This window comes from Aspergillus stella-maris, assembly GCF_047715825.1.
Source record: "Aspergillus stella-maris strain CBS 113639 unplaced genomic scaffold BDV14scaffold_5, whole genome shotgun sequence".
In the NCBI taxonomy this organism is placed as follows: Eukaryota; Fungi; Ascomycota; class Eurotiomycetes; order Eurotiales; family Aspergillaceae; genus Aspergillus; species Aspergillus stella-maris.
The window spans coordinates 417967-435151 of NW_027396799.1; the positions used below are offsets into that span (position 1 = coordinate 417967).

Below are 17185 nucleotides of genomic sequence, written 5' to 3' on the forward strand. Positions count from 1 at the left end.
TGGATGTGCTAGACAAGGTGTGAAGTGACACTGACACTGTAGTAGTAGTCAACCCTGGAGCCTGGGCGGGGCGCGGAGAAAAAGAAAAGAAACCCTGGTCGTTGTCCTTCGGCTAGTGCGGCGTGCTGTTGATTATCTGCAGTTCCGCAGGCAAGGATCCCACTAGCAGCCATCCTTCCATTGCCAATCGAATTCCAATATTGGCCTAGGGGCATATGCAAGCACGACTCAGTCGGTACTTTCTGTTGGACAAAATACGGCCTTGGGATCCGACCTGCGTCCCTCGTACAGGAACTTTCGTTGGTCGGGGAAGAAGGACTGGCGCACCTGGCCAACGGTAATGATCCGGTATAACTCAAGGCACCCGAAATGGTTAAGCATCATGCCGAAAGCCAAAATTGGGAGGCGTGATGTGGCAACGGTGAGATGACATCGGCGGAGATGAAGCTACATGCTAGGCTTGTTAGCCCTGCTGCTCTATTTCTTAGAAGGGCTGGCTGTCGCGAGTCTAGCTTGTTCGCCTGCAGCAACGGCTGCAGCTGCCACGGCGGCTGAGTTAGTCGAGCCTGCGCTAGCTATATTGCTAGCATGTGCCAGGAGGAATTTGCAACATGTCAAGGTATATTTGCAGGCACGCGTCCAGGTCTCGTCGTTCTGGTTGAACCCAAGCTTGATACTGGCGTCGCCAATCTTGTCCCGTTTGATGGTGTACGGCAGCTTCAGCCCCGGTACGACGGCGCCAGCAGCAGCCTGATCGCGACGACTCGGCCGTATGGGCGTGGGCGTCTTTTCCACAAACTCTCCTAGTTGACGTAGACAGTCCAAAAAGGCGACCATGCCCGCGTCGAACCGGCGGTGAAGCCAAGGAATATGAAGCGGTAGGTCACCAGAAGAGAACAAGTCAAGGGTGGTGATTTTTGGTTGCCCTGATAGGTTCGCATTGCCACCGTCGATAGCGGATTGTGCCGGCGACGGTCGCGGGTATTCAATCTTGTCGATTCTAGACATCGATCCCATCGGTTTCAGTCGGTATCCTTGAAACTGGAAGCTTAGTTTCTCGGCTATGATTGCTAGCAGCAGCGCCGTCTGGCCCCAGGCAGCGTTAATCTCAGGCCACTCGACCGAAGGGTTAGCCAGACGGCCGAGACGAAGGTTGTTGATGGTTCCAAAGTAGCCGTCGTGCCCAATGCAAAAGGCATCATTGTAGACGTTGGTTCGCTGTAGCCTTTCGAGCTGCCGAGAGTCATGGTCATATTTCATATTCAACGCATCCCGCTCGTTCTGGAAGTCACCGAGGACCAAGGAGAACGCGTTCCGGTCGCGCCAGAACTTTTCCTCTTCGGCATCTAGCTGGCGAGACTCCTCTTCTAACTGGGCGATCTCATCGTCCAATGCGACTTTTTCCTTTTCCAGCGCAACAAGCTCCTCAAAGGCCGCGTCTTCGGCCGCCAATGTTTCCTTCAGCGACTTCTCAGCTGCCTCGACCTCCTCCTGCGTCGGAACCGACGAGTTCAGGTTTCGTAGAAGTGTGATGTATGCGTCCCGCTCCTTCGTGGCCTCCACCAGCCGCTGTTGCAAGCCTTCCACAAGCAGGTCCGTGCATTCAACGCATATTGGGTGATCAATATCAGAACGGGCCGAGATGATCTCAAACAATCGACTAGTGCGCTCGACCTGATCTGCAAAGGAGCCATTGTCCGTGCCGGGTTCGTCGTTCTGTACGTTTGACGACGACGTCGACGCCCGTTTACCGTTCGGGACCGCGCTATCACCATTTACTCCAGGTACTGCATGCGGCGGGCCGAGTTGGGACTCTGTGAGCATAACAAAGGACATATTGCCACTTTCTCCTCGCCCTAGTCTCGGAGGCGTAGCTAAACTGTTGCTGCCGTTACCGCCGCCGCTGCCTGTTTGGCGGGGCGCCGGGATCGACCGCCGGTATACAGGCGAGGACGCATTTTTGGAAACGCGATCGTAGAGCTCTCGGCGCTCTTTCGGGTAGGGAGGGCGAGACGCGCCGCTTGATTGATCTGGTAGAGTTTTGCCTGTAGAGCCTGATGTGATTGATCTGGTCAGTCTTTTGATTGTCACCGCGAGCTAGGGGAGCGGAGGACATGATTCGGTACCGATAAGCAGGTCGAAGGCAGCTGGATTCAACGCTTCAAGGGAGCCATCTAGCTTTAGCGGAGTGCGACACTTCTGGCAGTTCATGTTTGAATAGTGTGAAAGAAAGATCTGTGGTCATTATGGTGGCATGGTAGAAGCTAGGGCGAGAGAGGATGCGGCGAGGAGGAGGTCGGGAGGGAAGATTGGACGAACGTCATGCGGCAGTCCGCAGTCGCTGTTGTTTCCGCCGCCTTTGTATTTGTGCTTCACCACTCACTCAATCCAGGAACAATTTCACTCTGCAGTGCCTATGCTCTAATCTTGCTCAATATTGTGTTACTGCATAATGGCAGCCAATTACTGATTATCTCTCTATTCATTTCCTCCTACAAGCTTAGAATCGTGAGCGCTTAGCCCTGCTCTACAATGTTTGTCGCAACTCAACTTTTCTGTTTGGCCCTTCTAACACGATCGCAGCACTGCTATGAGCTACCCTACTTCATCTACGAGGCGAACATCGTGAAACCGTACCTATAACCGCCTCGCGCACAATCCCTCCACCTTAAATCTTTACCTTTCACCTTGAAACACCGAATCGCCGTTGAATAGATACACCAACACCAAACACCACCATGGAGTCACCGCTCAAGAAAAGGCGCCTATCCCTGTCGCCCACCCCAGATGAGAGTTACGAAACAAGCGACGTCGACATCCACGAAGCACGTGCCCAGAACGACCTGCGCCTAAAGTCCATCTTCGAGGGTATCTTTGAAAAGTATGGTCAGGACTTTACAGATATCGGTGACGAGATCGATCTACAGACGGGGGATATCACTGTGAACAATGGGCACGTCCATGCGCTTGATGGCGATGATCACGCTGGGCCTATTGATTGGCTTGAGGATCCAGATGCGCAGGATGCGCAAGGCGCGGCGAATGAAGACGCAGATGCAGGAGGGAGTGATGAGGAGGAAGATGGTGCAGGAGCTCGGGAAGGGCAAGACATGGTCTCAAAGGGGGGTGGGGATGGGAATCAGAACGGGGGGTACCCCGGCCGTCGCAGAGTGGTATCCATCTTATCGCAAATGCGACCAAACCCGAGGAGATCACAGGAGGATCAATCTATGGATGCGCAGCAGCAGCAGCAAGGTGATAGTAGGGATGCTGGGGAAGACGGAGATGGGAATGGCAATGCCGAAGGTGATAGTGATAGCACGACATCGGAGGCTGAATACCTCGATGACAGGTCGAGTGTGGATTCCCTCCTCGACACCGCGCTATCAGTCCAGGGACCCCAGGGCACGCGCACGCGCACGCACACGCACACGCACAAGCACAAGCACACGCGCAGCACCGGCACAGACACAACCCGACAAGTTCGTCAAGACGAGACCGTCGCCGAAAAAGCAAATCCGCACTTCAGCCAATCTCAACCCCCCGGTAACCAGAGACTCGATGAGACGGTGGACCCGATTTGGCGTGTTCCTGAGATCAGTGCGAAGTTTACAACCCCGTCTTCGACTTCTCTGCTGCTGCGCGGATCTAGAACGGATTCGAAAAAGAAACATATCGTCAGCGACAGCAATAGCGGCAACTCCGCGGTACGTGCTCGGTCTCCACCTGGCAGTGGCTCCATCTGGGCTCTACCCTGGACAAAAACGACGAGGCGACGGAATAATAGTGCCGAAGCTGGTGCTGGAAAGCAGCGGGCAACGGGCTCGACCACAAAGAAGAAGCAAAAGGACAGCCCAACGAAGAAACGCAAAAAGTACCACTCTAGTCCTCCCCCAGCTGTCATCTGCGATTGGTCATTCGCAGACACCCCGGATGGAAGCGAATCCGACGATCCACTACAGGAAGACTACGAGCCCTCGCCTTCACCGACCAAGGGTAAAGGTGCCGTGTACATTCGCGAGAAGCGCAAAGGCCCCTTCTCGGCGGGCGGGTCGAAAAGTACCACGGCCACTACTGGCACTCCGGCTACTACTACCGCTGCCGCTACCGCTACCCCTACGACTACGGCTACGACTACGACCAACTGCAGCTACTGCAAAAGAACATTTTCTTCCAAAGACGGCTATGTCTCGCATGTGAGGGCCGTGCTGGCCGATCCTGCTGACAACGATCATGACACAGAAGTCCTCAAGAGCCAGCTAGCCACTGCCACTGCCACCACCACTACCACGACTAGCAACACCACTACTACCGAGCCTAGCACAGATCACAGCGCTACTGGCCCGATCTCTAACGCCACCACCTCATCCAACGAACCTATTGTTGCTCCCACAGACACACCAAAACAGCCCCTCGACTCGCAAGGTCCAGACACCGCGAACGAATCAACGCCCTCAGGAAGTAGTAGACGCGCTAGGACGATCCTCGGCCCAGAGGAAGCCCGGCTGATCATCCGGATGAAGCAAGGCCAGGGAATGCGGTGGAAGGAGATCCTGACGCACTTGCCGGACAAGAAACAGCCGAATATTATGGCGTGGCACCATGTCCATTGGAATCAGCGCAGGGCTAATCCTCCTAGTTCCTGGGGGCCTTGGAGTGATGCTGAGCTGGAGAAGTTGGAGAGTTTGAAGGACCAGTCGGGGCTTACTTGGCCGGGGATTCGTGCTGAGTTGCCGGGACGTTTGCTTGCTGAGATTGAGTTCAAGTTGTTACAGCTTTGGGCGGAGGACGGCTCGTAGGAGGGCAATTTCGCGTACTGCCAATGGAGAAGGCGCATTCAACGGGTATCTTTTGGATTCTCCGATGGTGCTCTTTGAGACGGCACAGATGGTACCATTTAACAGTGTAACCATAGGCCGTCTGATTGCTGCGCAAATGAGAGGGCGCAGGCAAACAATTAGACTATCGACCATAGTATCTACCATAATTAGTATCATGCCAAAATCAACAGAAAGTCATAGGAATCAGGCATTCCTTACCAGGTCAATCATCCTCTTTCTCCCATTTGATGAATTCCACTGTTCACGGTCAGGGCTCTAGGTGCCTCACGCGCTCAAGACGTCTTCCAGCTTTGTGTCTGTAGCGCCGCCAACATCTCCAGCTTGAGCCCAGAATCGCGAAAGATGCCTTGAGCCCGAGTCAGAGAGCATTGTGACGATTCTGTGACCTGGTCCTAACTTCATAGCCGTTTTAACCGCTGCGAAGCCTGGTACAAGGATAAGTTGGGGTTCCGTGAGGGAAAAGGTCGAACTCACAGTTGACAGCACTGCTACTTCCAGCAAAGATACCATCCTTCTCAACGAGCCACCTAGCCATTGCCAGAGCCTGCGCATCCGTCACGCGGACAGCATCATCCACAAGCTCCCGTCCAGCTTCGAAGTTCGCCGTCACACGGTTAATCCCGATGCCCTCCACGATAGTATCGACCTGCCTCCTCCGACGCGTTCCCTCCTTCTCCTTCGGGTCGAACATGACGCCGTACCGAACGCGATTATAAAGTCCACTGCCCTGAGGGTCTGCCAGGACGATGGCCATATTAGGGATCTTCGGCTTCAGGAAGAGCGCCACGCCGGAGATTGTACCTCCGGTCCCCGCCCCCGCGACGAAGGCATCCAGGGACCCGTTGCACTGGGCGTAGATCTCCGGGCCGGTCCCGTCGAAGTGGGCTCGCCAGTTCGCCTCGTTCTCGAATTGATCTGCGAAGTAGCCTCTTCCGCGTCGGGGCTCTGAGCCCTCTGCGGAATCGGGGGTGAGAGTATGAGCGTGGGCGAGAGCGCGGGCGCGGTTGACGAAGTTGTCTTTCTCTACAATTGGTGCTGGTGGAACGCGGTCGACGATGGCCCCTAGCTTGAGGAGGAGGTTTGATTTTTCGATTGCTTGGTCTGATGGCATACAGCTGGTATGAAGTCAGTTGTGCTCTGAGGGCGCAGGAAAGTGACGTACATATGGGCGAGATAGCCCTTTGCTCTAGCTAATGTTGCCAACGATATACCTGTTGATCCAGATGTACCCTCATAGACTGTATCGCCTGAATGCGGCGTCATCAGTCCCCTCTCCTCAGCCTGTGATTGTAAGTAGATGCTGGCGTCAAGACAGGCGGAAGTACATACGATGTCGATCATGCTCAATGCCACTCGGTCCTTGGAACTCTGCCCGGCTCCGTTCAGAAACTGTCCTATTATTAGTATACAGTCAAGAAGCCAAGTTTCCCTCAGATAGTGACATACCTCCGCCTTTGCCAGGATTTCGCATCCGGTCGCATCAGACAAGGACTTGATTCGGAAGAGAGGAGTGTTGCCAATACAGCCCTCAATGCCTTCTACAATAGCCGGAGGACCATATCTTGCAACTAGACCTTCTGCTGAAGTGTCCTGAGCGGGACTTGAAGGTTGTAATCGCCGAGCATCTCGATATTCTCGAATGCGCTCCTCGATCTCAGGGTAGAAGAGGTCCTTGATAGCTATCGAGAGGACCACCCCGACCAGAAAGGCCGATCCAATATAAATGCGCGAATGGTCCGTCATCAGTAGAGTTGTATATAATAGGGAAAGTCCATCGGAGGTAAGGGTGTGATTGTAAGAGGACGGTGGGAGCTTGAAGGTGAAGCTGGAGTGGATAGCGAGGCAAAGCTCGGACCAACAGCCAACCTCCGCCCGCATTGCGAGTTTCCGCTCGTCGACTTCCGCTTCCTCTCCCCATCCTCCTTCTTCCAGCCTCGTCTTTCTTTATCCAGGATTGTCCGCCATGGACTCTCCAGTCCTCAATCAGCTGTTTCGACAGTTGTTCCGTCACCCCGCCTGCCAGTCTCTCCGCCCCTCGACGTCGTCGCACACGCAATCGTTTCGCCTGCCCCGGTCCCAACAACAGTGCCGAACGCTTCTTACGCGACGGACGACAGCCAAGCGCAAGGCTGCAGACAATGGCACGAATTGGACAAAGCGCGGAGACTACCCGAAGGATATCACAAATGAGATGAAGTCGTATCCTTTGGTGACGGCGAAAGAATTGCGGCACCGGCAGGATCGGCCACGCCAGGTGCAGATGTTGACGAGAGAATTCATTGACGGTAGGCATACTCCGTATATGCGCAATGGGGCTTTTCTAATGTATCTACTCTTTCACAAACAGACAGTCTATATAATCCTTACTACGGCTACTTCTCCAAGCACGCGACCATCTTCAGCCCTGGAGAGCCGTTTGATTTCAATAGCATCGAAGACGGACCAGCTTTCCACCGGATGTTGGGAGAGCGCTACATAGAATTCGAAGACCTGCTGGACGAGAAAAATCCAGACGAGGCGCGTCAACTGTGGCACACGCCGACCGAATTGTTTCGGCCATACTATGGAGAGACCATTGCTCGGTACCTGGTGTCGAATTACAAATTAACGCTCTACCCGTACCATGACCTGATCATATACGAAATGGGTGCTGGAAACGGAACGCTGATGATCAACATCCTCGATTTCATCCGCGACACAGACTACGAGGTCTACCAACGAACAAAATTCCGCATTATTGAAATCTCGCCGGCACTGGCTGGGCTTCAAATGAAGAACCTTACCGACTCTCTCTACGCCGCGGGTCACTTAGATCATGTGGAGATCATCAACAAATCCATCTTCGAATGGGATACATACGTGCACTCGCCGTGTTTCTTCCTCGCTCTCGAGGTCATTGACAACTTCTCCCACGATGCCATTCGCTACGACGTGAAGACAGAGGTGCCACAACAGGGTGGGGTGCTGATTGACGCAGACGGTGAATTCCACGAATTCTGGACCCCCAAGCTGGATCCTGTGGCATCCCGGTTCCTGCGTGTCCGTCAAGCAGCGGCCCGTCGCCAATTCCCCAGCCCGCTGGGCCCTCGACTCACACGGCAGGTCCGTGGCGCTCTGCCATTCCAAAAGCCTTTCACACTCCCCGAGTACATCCCCACCCGGCTGATGCAGTTCTTCGACATTCTCGACACCTATTTCCCGGGCCACAAGCTCCTGGCAAGTGACTTTAGCACACTCCCCGACGCCGTGCCGGGTCTCAATGCGCCGGTGGTACAAACTCGGTACAAGCGGAGGACAGTCCCTGTCTCCACCCCTTTTGTAAGTCAACCAGCCCTAATCCAAGCTCCACCCAACTAATGCGCAACAGGTACACCAAGGCTACTTCGACATCTTCTTCCCAACGGACTTCAACGTCGTCGAGGACATCTACCGCGCAGTTACGGGGAAGCTGACACAGGTCTCAAGCCACGAGGATTTCATCAACCGCTGGGCATACATCGAGGACACAGAGACCAAGAGCGGCGAGAATCCGCTCTTGACGTGGTATAAGAACGCCAGCATGATCATGACTGTTTAGAAGCGTTGGAGACACTGTATTTATAGAACCATGCTAGCTGTAAACAGCTTATCAATGCATACCCCCAATAACCCAATAACTACGGGTAATACTTAACCCCTCTTTCTCCGCAGATAACTTGCTTCTTTTTCCCAACTACATCTACGATCTTAGCAACCAGCAACCGACTGAACTATTCTTACCTCCATACATTCTTAGAAAAGAAAGAAGCAATGGCAGAACCACACTGGAAACCAACCGTCCACCAAAAACGCGCCGCTCAAGCAGCCGCCGTCCCACCCGCCTGGCGTCTCTCCAAGAGCACCCTCTCCTCGAAGGCTACACCCCTAGAGACAATCCGCACCTGCGGAATCCTCTCGAACCAAGAACTACTCTGGACAGACGAAACGAATATAACGGCCCTGACTTCCCTTCTCGCCAGCGGCTCAATCACGTCAGAGCAACTAACAACAGCCTTCTGCAAGCGCGCGGCGATAGCGCAGCAATTGACGGGCTGTTTAACGGAGATATTCTTTGATAAGGCACTAGAGCGCGCGAAGAGGTTAGATGAGGAGTTTAAGAGGAGTGGGGAGGTGAGCGGGCCGTTACATGGTGTGCCTGTTTCTGTCAAGGATCGATTTGCTGTTGAGGGGTATGATACTACTGTTGGTACGTTTGATCGCCTATTTAGCCTGTATATGAAGTTTGAGATGGCACTCAGTGCTGACAATGATAATAGGATGGGTAGGGTTGGCGAATAAGCCCGCCAAAGAATCCGATGCCGTCGTGAATCTCCTTGAATCAATGGGCGCTGTCCTCTACGTGAAGACGAATATCCCTCAGTCGTTGATGGTATCTTTCCCTCATTCTGACCTCTCGCCCACTAAGCACACCAATGCTGATACGAATGCAGATGTCCGACTCCTACAACCACGTCTTCGGGCAATCCCTCAACTCCCTAAACACCGCACTAATCTCAGGCGGTTCCTCGGGCGGCGAAGGCGCCCTCGTCGGCTGCGGGGGAAGTATCCTAGGTATAGGCACCGATATAGGCGGGTCGATTCGCGTGCCATCGAACCTGCAGGGACTGTACTCGATTTGTCCGTCTACGGGGAGGGTTCCGTGGGATTGTTCTTAGTATGTGCCACCCTACTACTACCTTCGTTTACCTGGTGTTTAGAAGGAGGATGAGCAATGCTAACTTTGGGGGTAGTATGCACCAGCATTACCTCGTCCCTCCCGTCGCAGGGCCCATGGCAAGGAGTATAGATACGATCGAGTACTTCATGGCCTCGCTATCGGACTCTGCACCATGGGACGTTGATCCAGGCTGTATCCCTATCTCCTGGCGGAAGGAACTCGCAGCAAAGCCGGAATTAGGCAAGAAGTTGAAACTGGGTATTGTTTACGACGATGGCGTCGTACGGCCCCAGCCACCTGTTGCAAGGGCTATGAGGGAGGTCGCGAAGAAGTTGGTTGATGCTGGGCATGAAGGTACCTTACCTTTCCTTTCCTTTCTCAGCCCTACTATACGTCAACGCCAGTATCAGCACGAACTGTACTAACACCATGCTACAGTCATCGAATGGGATATGAAACTACATAACGCAGGCGAACCCCTCTGGACAAAATCCGTAACCGCAGACGGCGGCTCCCACTGCCACAACCTAACGACCATAATCGACGAACCCCTGATCGCAGGAATGATCGTCGGCACATCCAGCACCCTCCTAAACGCCGTAGAGCGCGAGACCCTCGAAGAAGAGAAATACGCATTCCAGCAGTCGTACCTGTCTCAATGGAAGAAAGAGGGTATTGATGCCCTCTTGCTTCCTGTCACGCCGTGGGTTGGGTATCGTCCGAAAGAGTGGGTGAAGTCGTCTCAGTGGCTGGGCTACTCGGCTGTATTCAATTTATTGGATTATGCGGGTGTTACGGTTCCTGTTTCGACTGTTGACGAGGGGTTGGATAAGCCTGATGCTAGTTGGGAGGAGTATGGGGAGCAAGTGAGGCATGAGGCGGATCGGTTCAATTGGGCTCAGTGTATGTCCTTTTCTTAACTTTGCCCTTTTGCCTATTCCTGTTGGGATGGAATTGACGGCTAACTGATCTATAGACGACGTCGACCTGGTCAAGGGTATGCCAGTGACCGTGCAGATTGTGGGAGGTAGATTCGGCGAGGAGAAGGCTGTATCTGTTGCGAAAGTTGTGGATGGGCTTTTTGGTCGTTGATCTACATTCTTTGTTTACGGATCCTAAATACTTGAACTGTTTGGGCTTTGGTCTATACATACAATGGAGGATACATGGCTACCTACATATCGAGTCGTGTTATAAACAGACCTAGAATTATACATGTATTGCAACGCTTAGAAATAGTCATACCTAGAGGAAGAATACAGTAAAGTATTGACAAGAAGTGAGATCCCACACCACCAAGCCAATGGTCATCTACAACTTCGCATTAGCCTTCCCACCCTCCTTAGCCTGCTGCCACGCAAACCCAATCTCCTTCCCGATCCCGGGCTCAACAACTACGTTCACCACGGTAACGGTATCACTCTTGAACCCCTCTCTCGTCGCCTTTTCAAGCTCCTCCTCATTCCGCACAAAATATCCGTTCCCACCACACATAGTAGCCAGCATCTCGTACCTAGTCTCATAAAGTAAACTCGTTGAACGTAAACCCTTACTCTGAGCCTTATCCTTCGAAGGCCCATCTGCCCCAACAGCAGCAGCGGGGTCCGCCTTCGTATCATTCGCAACAGTTTGATCTTGCAATTTCTTCCATGACGCTTGATCGGTGCTATCGCCGTGGTATATACCAGAGTTATTAATCACAAAGATCAGCGCAGGAATACGGTACCGCGCAAGCGTCTCAACCTCCATCGCGCTGAAGCCAAACGCGCTGTCTCCTTCGAAGGCGACGATTTTCTTGGGCTTCGGCGGGATGCTTCCTGGTGTTGCGACGGTATTGTATGCTTCGTGCGCTGCGACGATATACCCGAGCCCAACGCCCATGGTGGCGTATGTGCCTGCGTCGAGGCGCTGGCGGGGGTGTTGCAATGGGAATATAGATCGGGAGATGTCCATTGTGTTGGCACCTTCGGAGACGTACACAATATCGCCGTCTTCGACAGGGGTGAGGGCGTTGAGGGTTGTTTTTATGATATGGTAGGCGCGTTGGTAGGTTAATGGTGCGTTGGAGGGTGTTGGTGTTAGGGCGAGCTTCTCGGCTTTATTCTCGTTCTTTTTGGCTGAGACTGCGAGGAGGGAGGGGAAGTTATCTTTGCCGGTTGTAGTAGGTTGGTACTTCCAGTTTGAAAGAGACGATAGAAGCTGGTCAACGACCAGACTGATATCACCGAGGATACCCAGCTCAGAATTTCCTGCATTGCGCCCAATCTCCTCAGCGCAGATATCAACCTGGATTATCTTGGCAGAAGACGCCCACTTCGGAGTCTCACCGAAGTGCAGGATCCAGTTCAACCGCGCACCAAGAAGCAAGACGACGTCTGCGTTCTTAAGCGCAGCGCTTCTTGCACTAGATGCATTTAACGGGTGCGAGTCCGGCACGACACCCTTTCCCACAGGCGTAGGCAAGAACGGAATCTGCGTCGTATCGACTAGCTTGCGAATCCCGGCCTCTGCATGCGCATACGCAGCGCCCTTTCCGACAATAACCAGCGGCGCACGAGCGCTTCTCAGCAACTTTACAGCCTTCAATATCAGTGTTGGGTCACCGCTCGCCTTGGGCGGCAATGAAACAAGCAGACCCTCTGGCTGAGGTAGCGCGAAGCCAGAGGACAGCTTCCCCTGTATTAGGTCGGCGGGTAAGTCAATGAAGGTCGGTCCGGGCCGACCATACCAGCATGTCCGGTAGGCATTCTTCATAGCGCCGGGGATGAAGTCTAGTGATGAGGGACGAATAGCGAGCTTCGTATGCGGCGTTAGGAGGGAGATGGCGTCTAGTTCTTGGAAGGCGCCCTTTGTAACGGCGGTAGTCTCGGCTGAGCCAGCGAGCACGAGAAGAGGGAAGTTATTTGCGGAAGAGTTTCCAATCTATTCAACGATACGGTTAGCTTTGTCTATAGCATTGAATTGCGATATAGGATTCAGTAGATAGCATACCCCAGCCAAGGCATGCAGAACTCCAGGCCCCCCAACAACAAGACAGACGCCAGGCCGTCCTGTCATGTACCCATACACACTCGCAGCATAGCTACAAGCTTGCTCATTGCGGAACGCGACGAATCGAATGCCCAGATTGATCGCCTCCTCGGCGATCTCGACCACGGGAATACCGACGATGCCGAAGATAACGGTGACGCCGAGATCGCGCAGGGTGCGCGCGATAAGCTGTGCTCCTGTTCTGATAGCCATTATGCAACGTCAAGTGACTGAAGGGGTGTAGTCGAAATCGGGCATATGGAACATGATATCGAAATAATGGAATGATGGGGGCCTGGACGTGAGTGGAGAAGGCGACGGTTGGAGCGGAGAAGATGCGGGACGACGACTTCCGAGGTTAATGAGGTCATTGCGCCGCTCTATCACGATATCATTCTGCTCTACGGTTTCATAGTACATTTAGATCCAGTTTGTATTTCAGCCCCTTGTATATCATGTAGGGTATCCAATAAATCATCTAGGCTCAGCCCATACGTAAATCTTCGCTTAGAACTCAAACTCCCTCCGGAATACATTGACGTCCATGCCCGCTTCAACCGAATCGGCCAGATCTCGTCGGCCCATTTGGCTGAAGACTCGTCGAAGTGTGTCATAGAGGTTGGTACTCTGGTTCGCGGTAATCATGCGGTTGAGCTCTGCCTCGTTGATCTGGCCGTCGTTGCCTCCTACGATCTCCCGAGCGCGCTCCTTTCCTTCCTCCTCGACCACGCGGTGCATTGACAAAGCACCTAGCAAGTGCTGCGCAGCTTCTGGGTAGCATCCAATATTGATGCATGATACGCCGAGGTTGTATCGGGCGCGGACAAAGTTGGGGTTGATGTTGAGTGCCTGCTCGTAAGCCTCAATGGCTTCCTCTGAGCGGCCCGAGTTGGCTAGAGTGGCTCCAAGACGGTTCCAGAGAAGGTGGAGTTGTTCTCTCTGGTTAGTCGTTCCGGACTCAGTGCTTGCCAATGCGGTTGTGAAGCAGTCGACGGCCTTTTCGTACTCCTCTGCGCAGTAGAACAGCACACCCAAGCCAACCTGAACATCAGGATCCATTTGCGCTCCAGAGGGCGACAACTGAGCGGCTTGGATGAAGAAGTCCGTGACGCGCTCATGGAGAATCTGGCGGTCGGTAAAGCCCAGATCGGCATCCGAAGATAGGTTATCGGGGCTAATGATTTGAGGGTATTTGACGGAGAGCCAGCGCTCAAGTGTGCGGTAGGCCGTTGAGTCGTACCCTTCGTTTGTGTAAGAAACAGCAAGACCCATAAGGGCATCTAGGTTGTTAGGATCGGCTTTGAGAGCCTGCTCCAGTGCTCGAATGGCAGGAAGCTCCTTTTCGTTCTGAGCCTGGGCAGTGCCCAGCATAGTCCAGGCTTTCACATGCGAAGGGTCTTTCTGTACAGCAGCTTCGAAAGCCAAAGCCGCAAGTGACAGGTTGCCGCCCTCGTGCATGATCTTCATACCCTCCTCGAATGGGTTCGCCACGTCTCGGAAGACATTCTCCTGCTCGAACGAATAATCGCCCAATCGAGGTTCCCGGAACCGAGTATTGAGATTATCAAATCCATCCCACTCGCTCATGTCGCCCATGTGTAGGTTATCGTTGATATTGAAATCCATATCGCCCTCCGACAGTTTCCTATTCGATGCCGTCTCAGCTTGAACTCTTTCCCATACGCTCTCAAAAACATCGCGCTCTTGGTTATTGTCCGTACTGGTGAGGGGAACTGACCTGTCAAGATCATTCAACTCCGCCTCTATCGCTGCGTTGGCCTCATCATCCAATCCCTGATCCGCCGTCTCGATCTCCTTGAACTGAGCCTCCCAGTTCTCATCGTCCAGCTCAATCATCCTTCCCTTCCCCTTATCTTGCGTAGCAGCCTCAGCGGGTTGCTGGTGCTGTTGTTGCTGCATACCCATAGGTCCAAACCCAGGCTGCATCATCCCCATCCCGCCGTATCCCATGTAACCCATCCCCATAGGCCGCTGGTACCCACCCGTCATCGGCGTCTGGCCAGCAGTAACGGGGCTAGCGGATTGCGGAACGCTCATCGTGCTCTGCTGCTGGAACCGAGCAAACTCAGCCGGTGTGAATCCTGACCCATTGTTCATCATAGGCCCCTTAGGTCCCGCAAAGGCAGCCTCCATCCGAGCCTGCTCGCCAGGATCAAACTCCGCAGCCCACCCCGGCGAGCCCGTCCGGGGCGTCGTGTGCATCTGTTCTAGCTGTTGCCTCACTTGTTCCATCTCCATTCTCATATGCTGCTGTGGGCCACCGGGTAACTGGGCGGATTGCTGTGCGAACTCGTCCATCATCTAGATGACAACTCATTATTAAGCGGCTGTTTGGAGAACAACTCAAAAGTTGAGCTTGGGTAAGAGAACGAATGCATACCTGGTCAGGTCCACCCATCATCCCCTGTGAGCGCATGCCCTCCTGCATCCCAGGGCCACGCCCAACAAGCCTGTCTCGCTGGAGGGACTTGTCATCTTGGACGTGCTTGGTGAACTGTGTCAATGGGTTTCCCGCGGTGGAACACTCAGCGCCACCGAGGAACGACATATTAAAATGAGCCGCAACAATCAGTTACGGCGATGTTGAGAAATAGTATGAATTGCAAGATTGTTTTGTCAGGGGTATATAAGACGTCGAATAAAGATAGGCTGAGAGGTGAGGAGGTGAAGTTGGAGCAGGAGTTAGTAACCACTTGACTCGAGACTCCAGATGCTTAGAAAACGTGGGGTTCGGCGCCGCTCTGAGCCGATCGGGAAAGCAAACCCTGCCGAGGTCCACCGAGAGTCACGTGGAGCAGGAGTATAGGGTAGAGAAACAAAGATACCAGCAACGTTGAGAGTGCTTTTTGAGTATATGACTCTATCTAATATACAGTATATACAAGTAATTATGGTACAGCGCTAGACACAAATCAAGTCCCCAACGCTTTGAAGTGTAGAATCCGCCCAAACTCCATTTATTGCAATGTTCAACGATCAAACAGCGACGGGGAAGTCGGTCCGAATCTTCTTGCTGCTGGTGCTGTAATCGACCCGCAGCCTCTTGTTATATAGAGACTTCCCGGCGAGCTTCTCCCGGGCGACCATAGCAGTCTGTACATTCAAGAATTCGGCGTGAACATAACCAAGGAGCAGACCCGTCTGGCGATCCACAGTCACACGGACATCAATTGCACCGACGATATCCTTGAACAGATCCTGGAGATCACGGTCCGTCATCTCGAATGGCAAATTGGCGATGTAAAGTGTATCTGTGGGCTCCCTTGGCCGCTCATCTCGGTTCATTCTTGTCTGCGCATAGTGCACGGTCACGCGACGGCCCTCGTATATTCGCATGTGCAACGCGTTGATCGCTCGTGCTGCGGATTCTTTGCTATCGAACTGGACATAGGCGTAGCTGCATACATCACGGTGGTGTAAGCCATGGATTCCCCACAAAATACAGCAGCAGATAAGAAGGCTTTAACTCACCCTTTGCTAATGCCTCGACTGTCGTAAATAATGTTGACTCCGAGGACAACACCATACTTCGCCATTTGCTCTCGGAGATCCTCCGCTGTCACATCGTAAAAGAGGTTTCCAATAAATATCGTATCCTTAGGTTCAAGTTGAGCTCGCCTGCGCAGCTCAAATCTCTCTTTTGCGGCAATTCTTCTTTGCACTTCTTCCTCCTCGGGCGTTAGGTCGGCCGCCTGTCTAATTAGGTCCACGTCAAACCCGTCATCTTCATACCCAACGGTTGTAGAGTCTGCCCGTGTGATCGGTTGTGACGTGTCTTCCCCTACATGGGCAGATCGAGCGATGGAAGCTTGACTCGCATATGGTTGGCCCGTCGACTCAGAGGGAGGATTGGCGATGTCTTGCACAATCTCCGTCCCATCATCAACCAGCGGGTTTGGGGGAACATCATCCATATGCGTGGTAGACTCCGCATCCGCATTCTCTGATTCCACCTCTCTCTCGACCTCAACTTTAACGCTTACTTCCGTCGCCTGATTACTTGTAGCCGCAGTAGCCGTCGCGTGTTCATTGGTTTCTAAACCCTCATCCGGGCTTCTCTGTTCAACAGTGTTCATTTCATCCTTGGTCGTCTCATCTAGCGACTTGAATGAAGCAGATTCGGTCGTCGTCGTACTGGTACTTGTCGTTGCGTCCGGGGTCGTGGTTGTACTCGTGGTCTTTGTCGTCGTTTCAACTGCGTCTTTCGAATCCGAGCCCAGTGGACTCTTTCCCTCCTCTCTAAGCCATCTGTTTTGTGTAAAAGTTCGATGAGGGGTAGCACGTCGATAGGTGCTCGGTATCGTAGGCAATCTCGATCGTACGGGGAGCCGAGCAGGTGAAACCAGCAGGCGACAGGCGGTGCAACGAAGGGAGTACCTAGGAAAAGCTTAGTTTAGTTTGGCGCAGGCATCTTTAAAAATAGGCGAGCTCGTACATTGGTATTTCTAGCAGATCATGACATTAAATGCCGATTTCCCAGATGGTGCGGCTCTGGAGTAGAAGGATTAAAATGTTGCTGGCGGCGAACCGGCATAACGCGGTCACGTGTTGATAACGATAACGTCGCGGCATGCGTTGATACATAGCTAGATGTTGT

General features: G+C 53.2%; 7 protein-coding genes across 7 annotated transcripts; 2 read left to right on the top strand and 5 right to left on the bottom strand.

The window, feature by feature from the left end:
• Nucleotides 1–346: 346 nt before the first annotated feature.
• Nucleotides 347–2345, bottom strand: BDV14DRAFT_103350 (beclin 1). Its single transcript, XM_073765530.1, has 2 exons — nucleotides 2127–2345; nucleotides 347–2054 (listed from the first exon to the last, which is right to left on the bottom strand). Exons 1-2 carry the CDS (start codon nucleotides 2209–2211, stop codon nucleotides 478–480), a joined length of 1662 nt encoding a protein of 553 aa, XP_073632313.1. The 5' UTR covers nucleotides 2212–2345; the 3' UTR covers nucleotides 347–477.
• Nucleotide 2346: 1 nt separating this feature from the next.
• Nucleotides 2347–5034, top strand: BDV14DRAFT_103409 (Myb-like DNA-binding domain protein). Its single transcript, XM_073765531.1, has one exon. The coding sequence runs from the start codon at nucleotides 2739–2741 to the stop codon at nucleotides 4797–4799; it is 2061 nt and encodes a 686-aa protein (XP_073632314.1). The 5' UTR covers nucleotides 2347–2738; the 3' UTR covers nucleotides 4800–5034.
• Nucleotides 5035–5105: 71 nt separating this feature from the next.
• BDV14DRAFT_187307 (putative cysteine synthase) lies at nucleotides 5106–6584 on the bottom strand (the record flags this gene model as incomplete). The annotated part of the gene is made up of 5 exons (XM_073770938.1): nucleotides 5106–5266; nucleotides 5316–5956; nucleotides 6004–6122; nucleotides 6171–6230; nucleotides 6288–6584. The coding sequence occupies 5 exons, from the start codon at nucleotides 6582–6584 to the stop codon at nucleotides 5106–5108; spliced, it is 1278 nt and encodes a 425-aa protein (XP_073632315.1).
• Nucleotides 6585–6804: 220 nt separating this feature from the next.
• Nucleotides 6805–10629, top strand: BDV14DRAFT_187308 (amidase signature domain-containing protein; the record flags this gene model as incomplete). Its single annotated transcript, XM_073770939.1, has 9 exons — nucleotides 6805–7126; nucleotides 7189–8159; nucleotides 8209–8412; nucleotides 8622–9066; nucleotides 9137–9183; nucleotides 9311–9534; nucleotides 9611–9891; nucleotides 10009–10440; nucleotides 10514–10629. The coding sequence occupies 9 exons, from the start codon at nucleotides 6805–6807 to the stop codon at nucleotides 10627–10629; spliced, it is 3042 nt and encodes a 1013-aa protein (XP_073632316.1).
• Nucleotides 10630–10848: 219 nt separating this feature from the next.
• Nucleotides 10849–12780, bottom strand: BDV14DRAFT_196178 (indolepyruvate decarboxylase family protein; the record flags this gene model as incomplete). Its single annotated transcript, XM_073772382.1, has 2 exons — nucleotides 10849–12459; nucleotides 12529–12780. 2 exons carry the CDS (start codon nucleotides 12778–12780, stop codon nucleotides 10849–10851), a joined length of 1863 nt encoding a protein of 620 aa, XP_073632317.1.
• A 163-nt stretch (nucleotides 12781–12943) lies between these two features.
• Nucleotides 12944–15362, bottom strand: BDV14DRAFT_165749 (uncharacterized protein). The gene is made up of 2 exons (XM_073767368.1): nucleotides 14969–15362; nucleotides 12944–14889 (listed from the first exon to the last, which is right to left on the bottom strand). The coding sequence occupies exons 1-2, from the start codon at nucleotides 15134–15136 to the stop codon at nucleotides 13075–13077; spliced, it is 1983 nt and encodes a 660-aa protein (XP_073632318.1). The 5' UTR covers nucleotides 15137–15362; the 3' UTR covers nucleotides 12944–13074.
• A 50-nt stretch (nucleotides 15363–15412) lies between these two features.
• Nucleotides 15413–17074, bottom strand: BDV14DRAFT_165752 (nucleic acid-binding protein). The gene is made up of 3 exons (XM_073767369.1): nucleotides 17024–17074; nucleotides 16060–16965; nucleotides 15413–15985 (listed from the first exon to the last, which is right to left on the bottom strand). Coding segments are annotated over exons 1-3 (1329 nt in total). The 5' UTR covers nucleotides 17026–17074; the 3' UTR covers nucleotides 15413–15564.
• Nucleotides 17075–17185: the final 111 nt, after the last annotated feature.

Bases quoted from the DNA above. Each gene is read 5' to 3' on its own strand.
- BDV14DRAFT_103350 (XM_073765530.1), bottom strand. From the start codon at position 2,211: ATGAACTGCCAGAAGTGTCGCACTCCGCTAAAGCTAGATGGCTCCCTT. The intron at 2,055-2,126 runs GTACCGAATCAT...CAATCACATCAG, and splicing joins TGCCTTCGACCTGCTTATCG to GCTCTACAGGCAAAACTCTA.
- BDV14DRAFT_103409 (XM_073765531.1), top strand. From the start codon at position 2,739: ATGGAGTCACCGCTCAAGAAAAGGCGCCTATCCCTGTCGCCCACCCCA.
- BDV14DRAFT_165749 (XM_073767368.1), bottom strand. From the start codon at position 15,136: ATGTCGTTCCTCGGTGGCGCTGAGTGTTCCACCGCGGGAAACCCATTG. The intron at 14,890-14,968 runs GTATGCATTCGT...GTTGTCATCTAG, and splicing joins TGATGGGTGGACCTGACCAG to ATGATGGACGAGTTCGCACA.
- BDV14DRAFT_165752 (XM_073767369.1), bottom strand. The intron at 15,986-16,059 runs GTGAGTTAAAGC...TGATGTATGCAG, and splicing joins AGTCGAGGCATTAGCAAAGG to CTACGCCTATGTCCAGTTCG.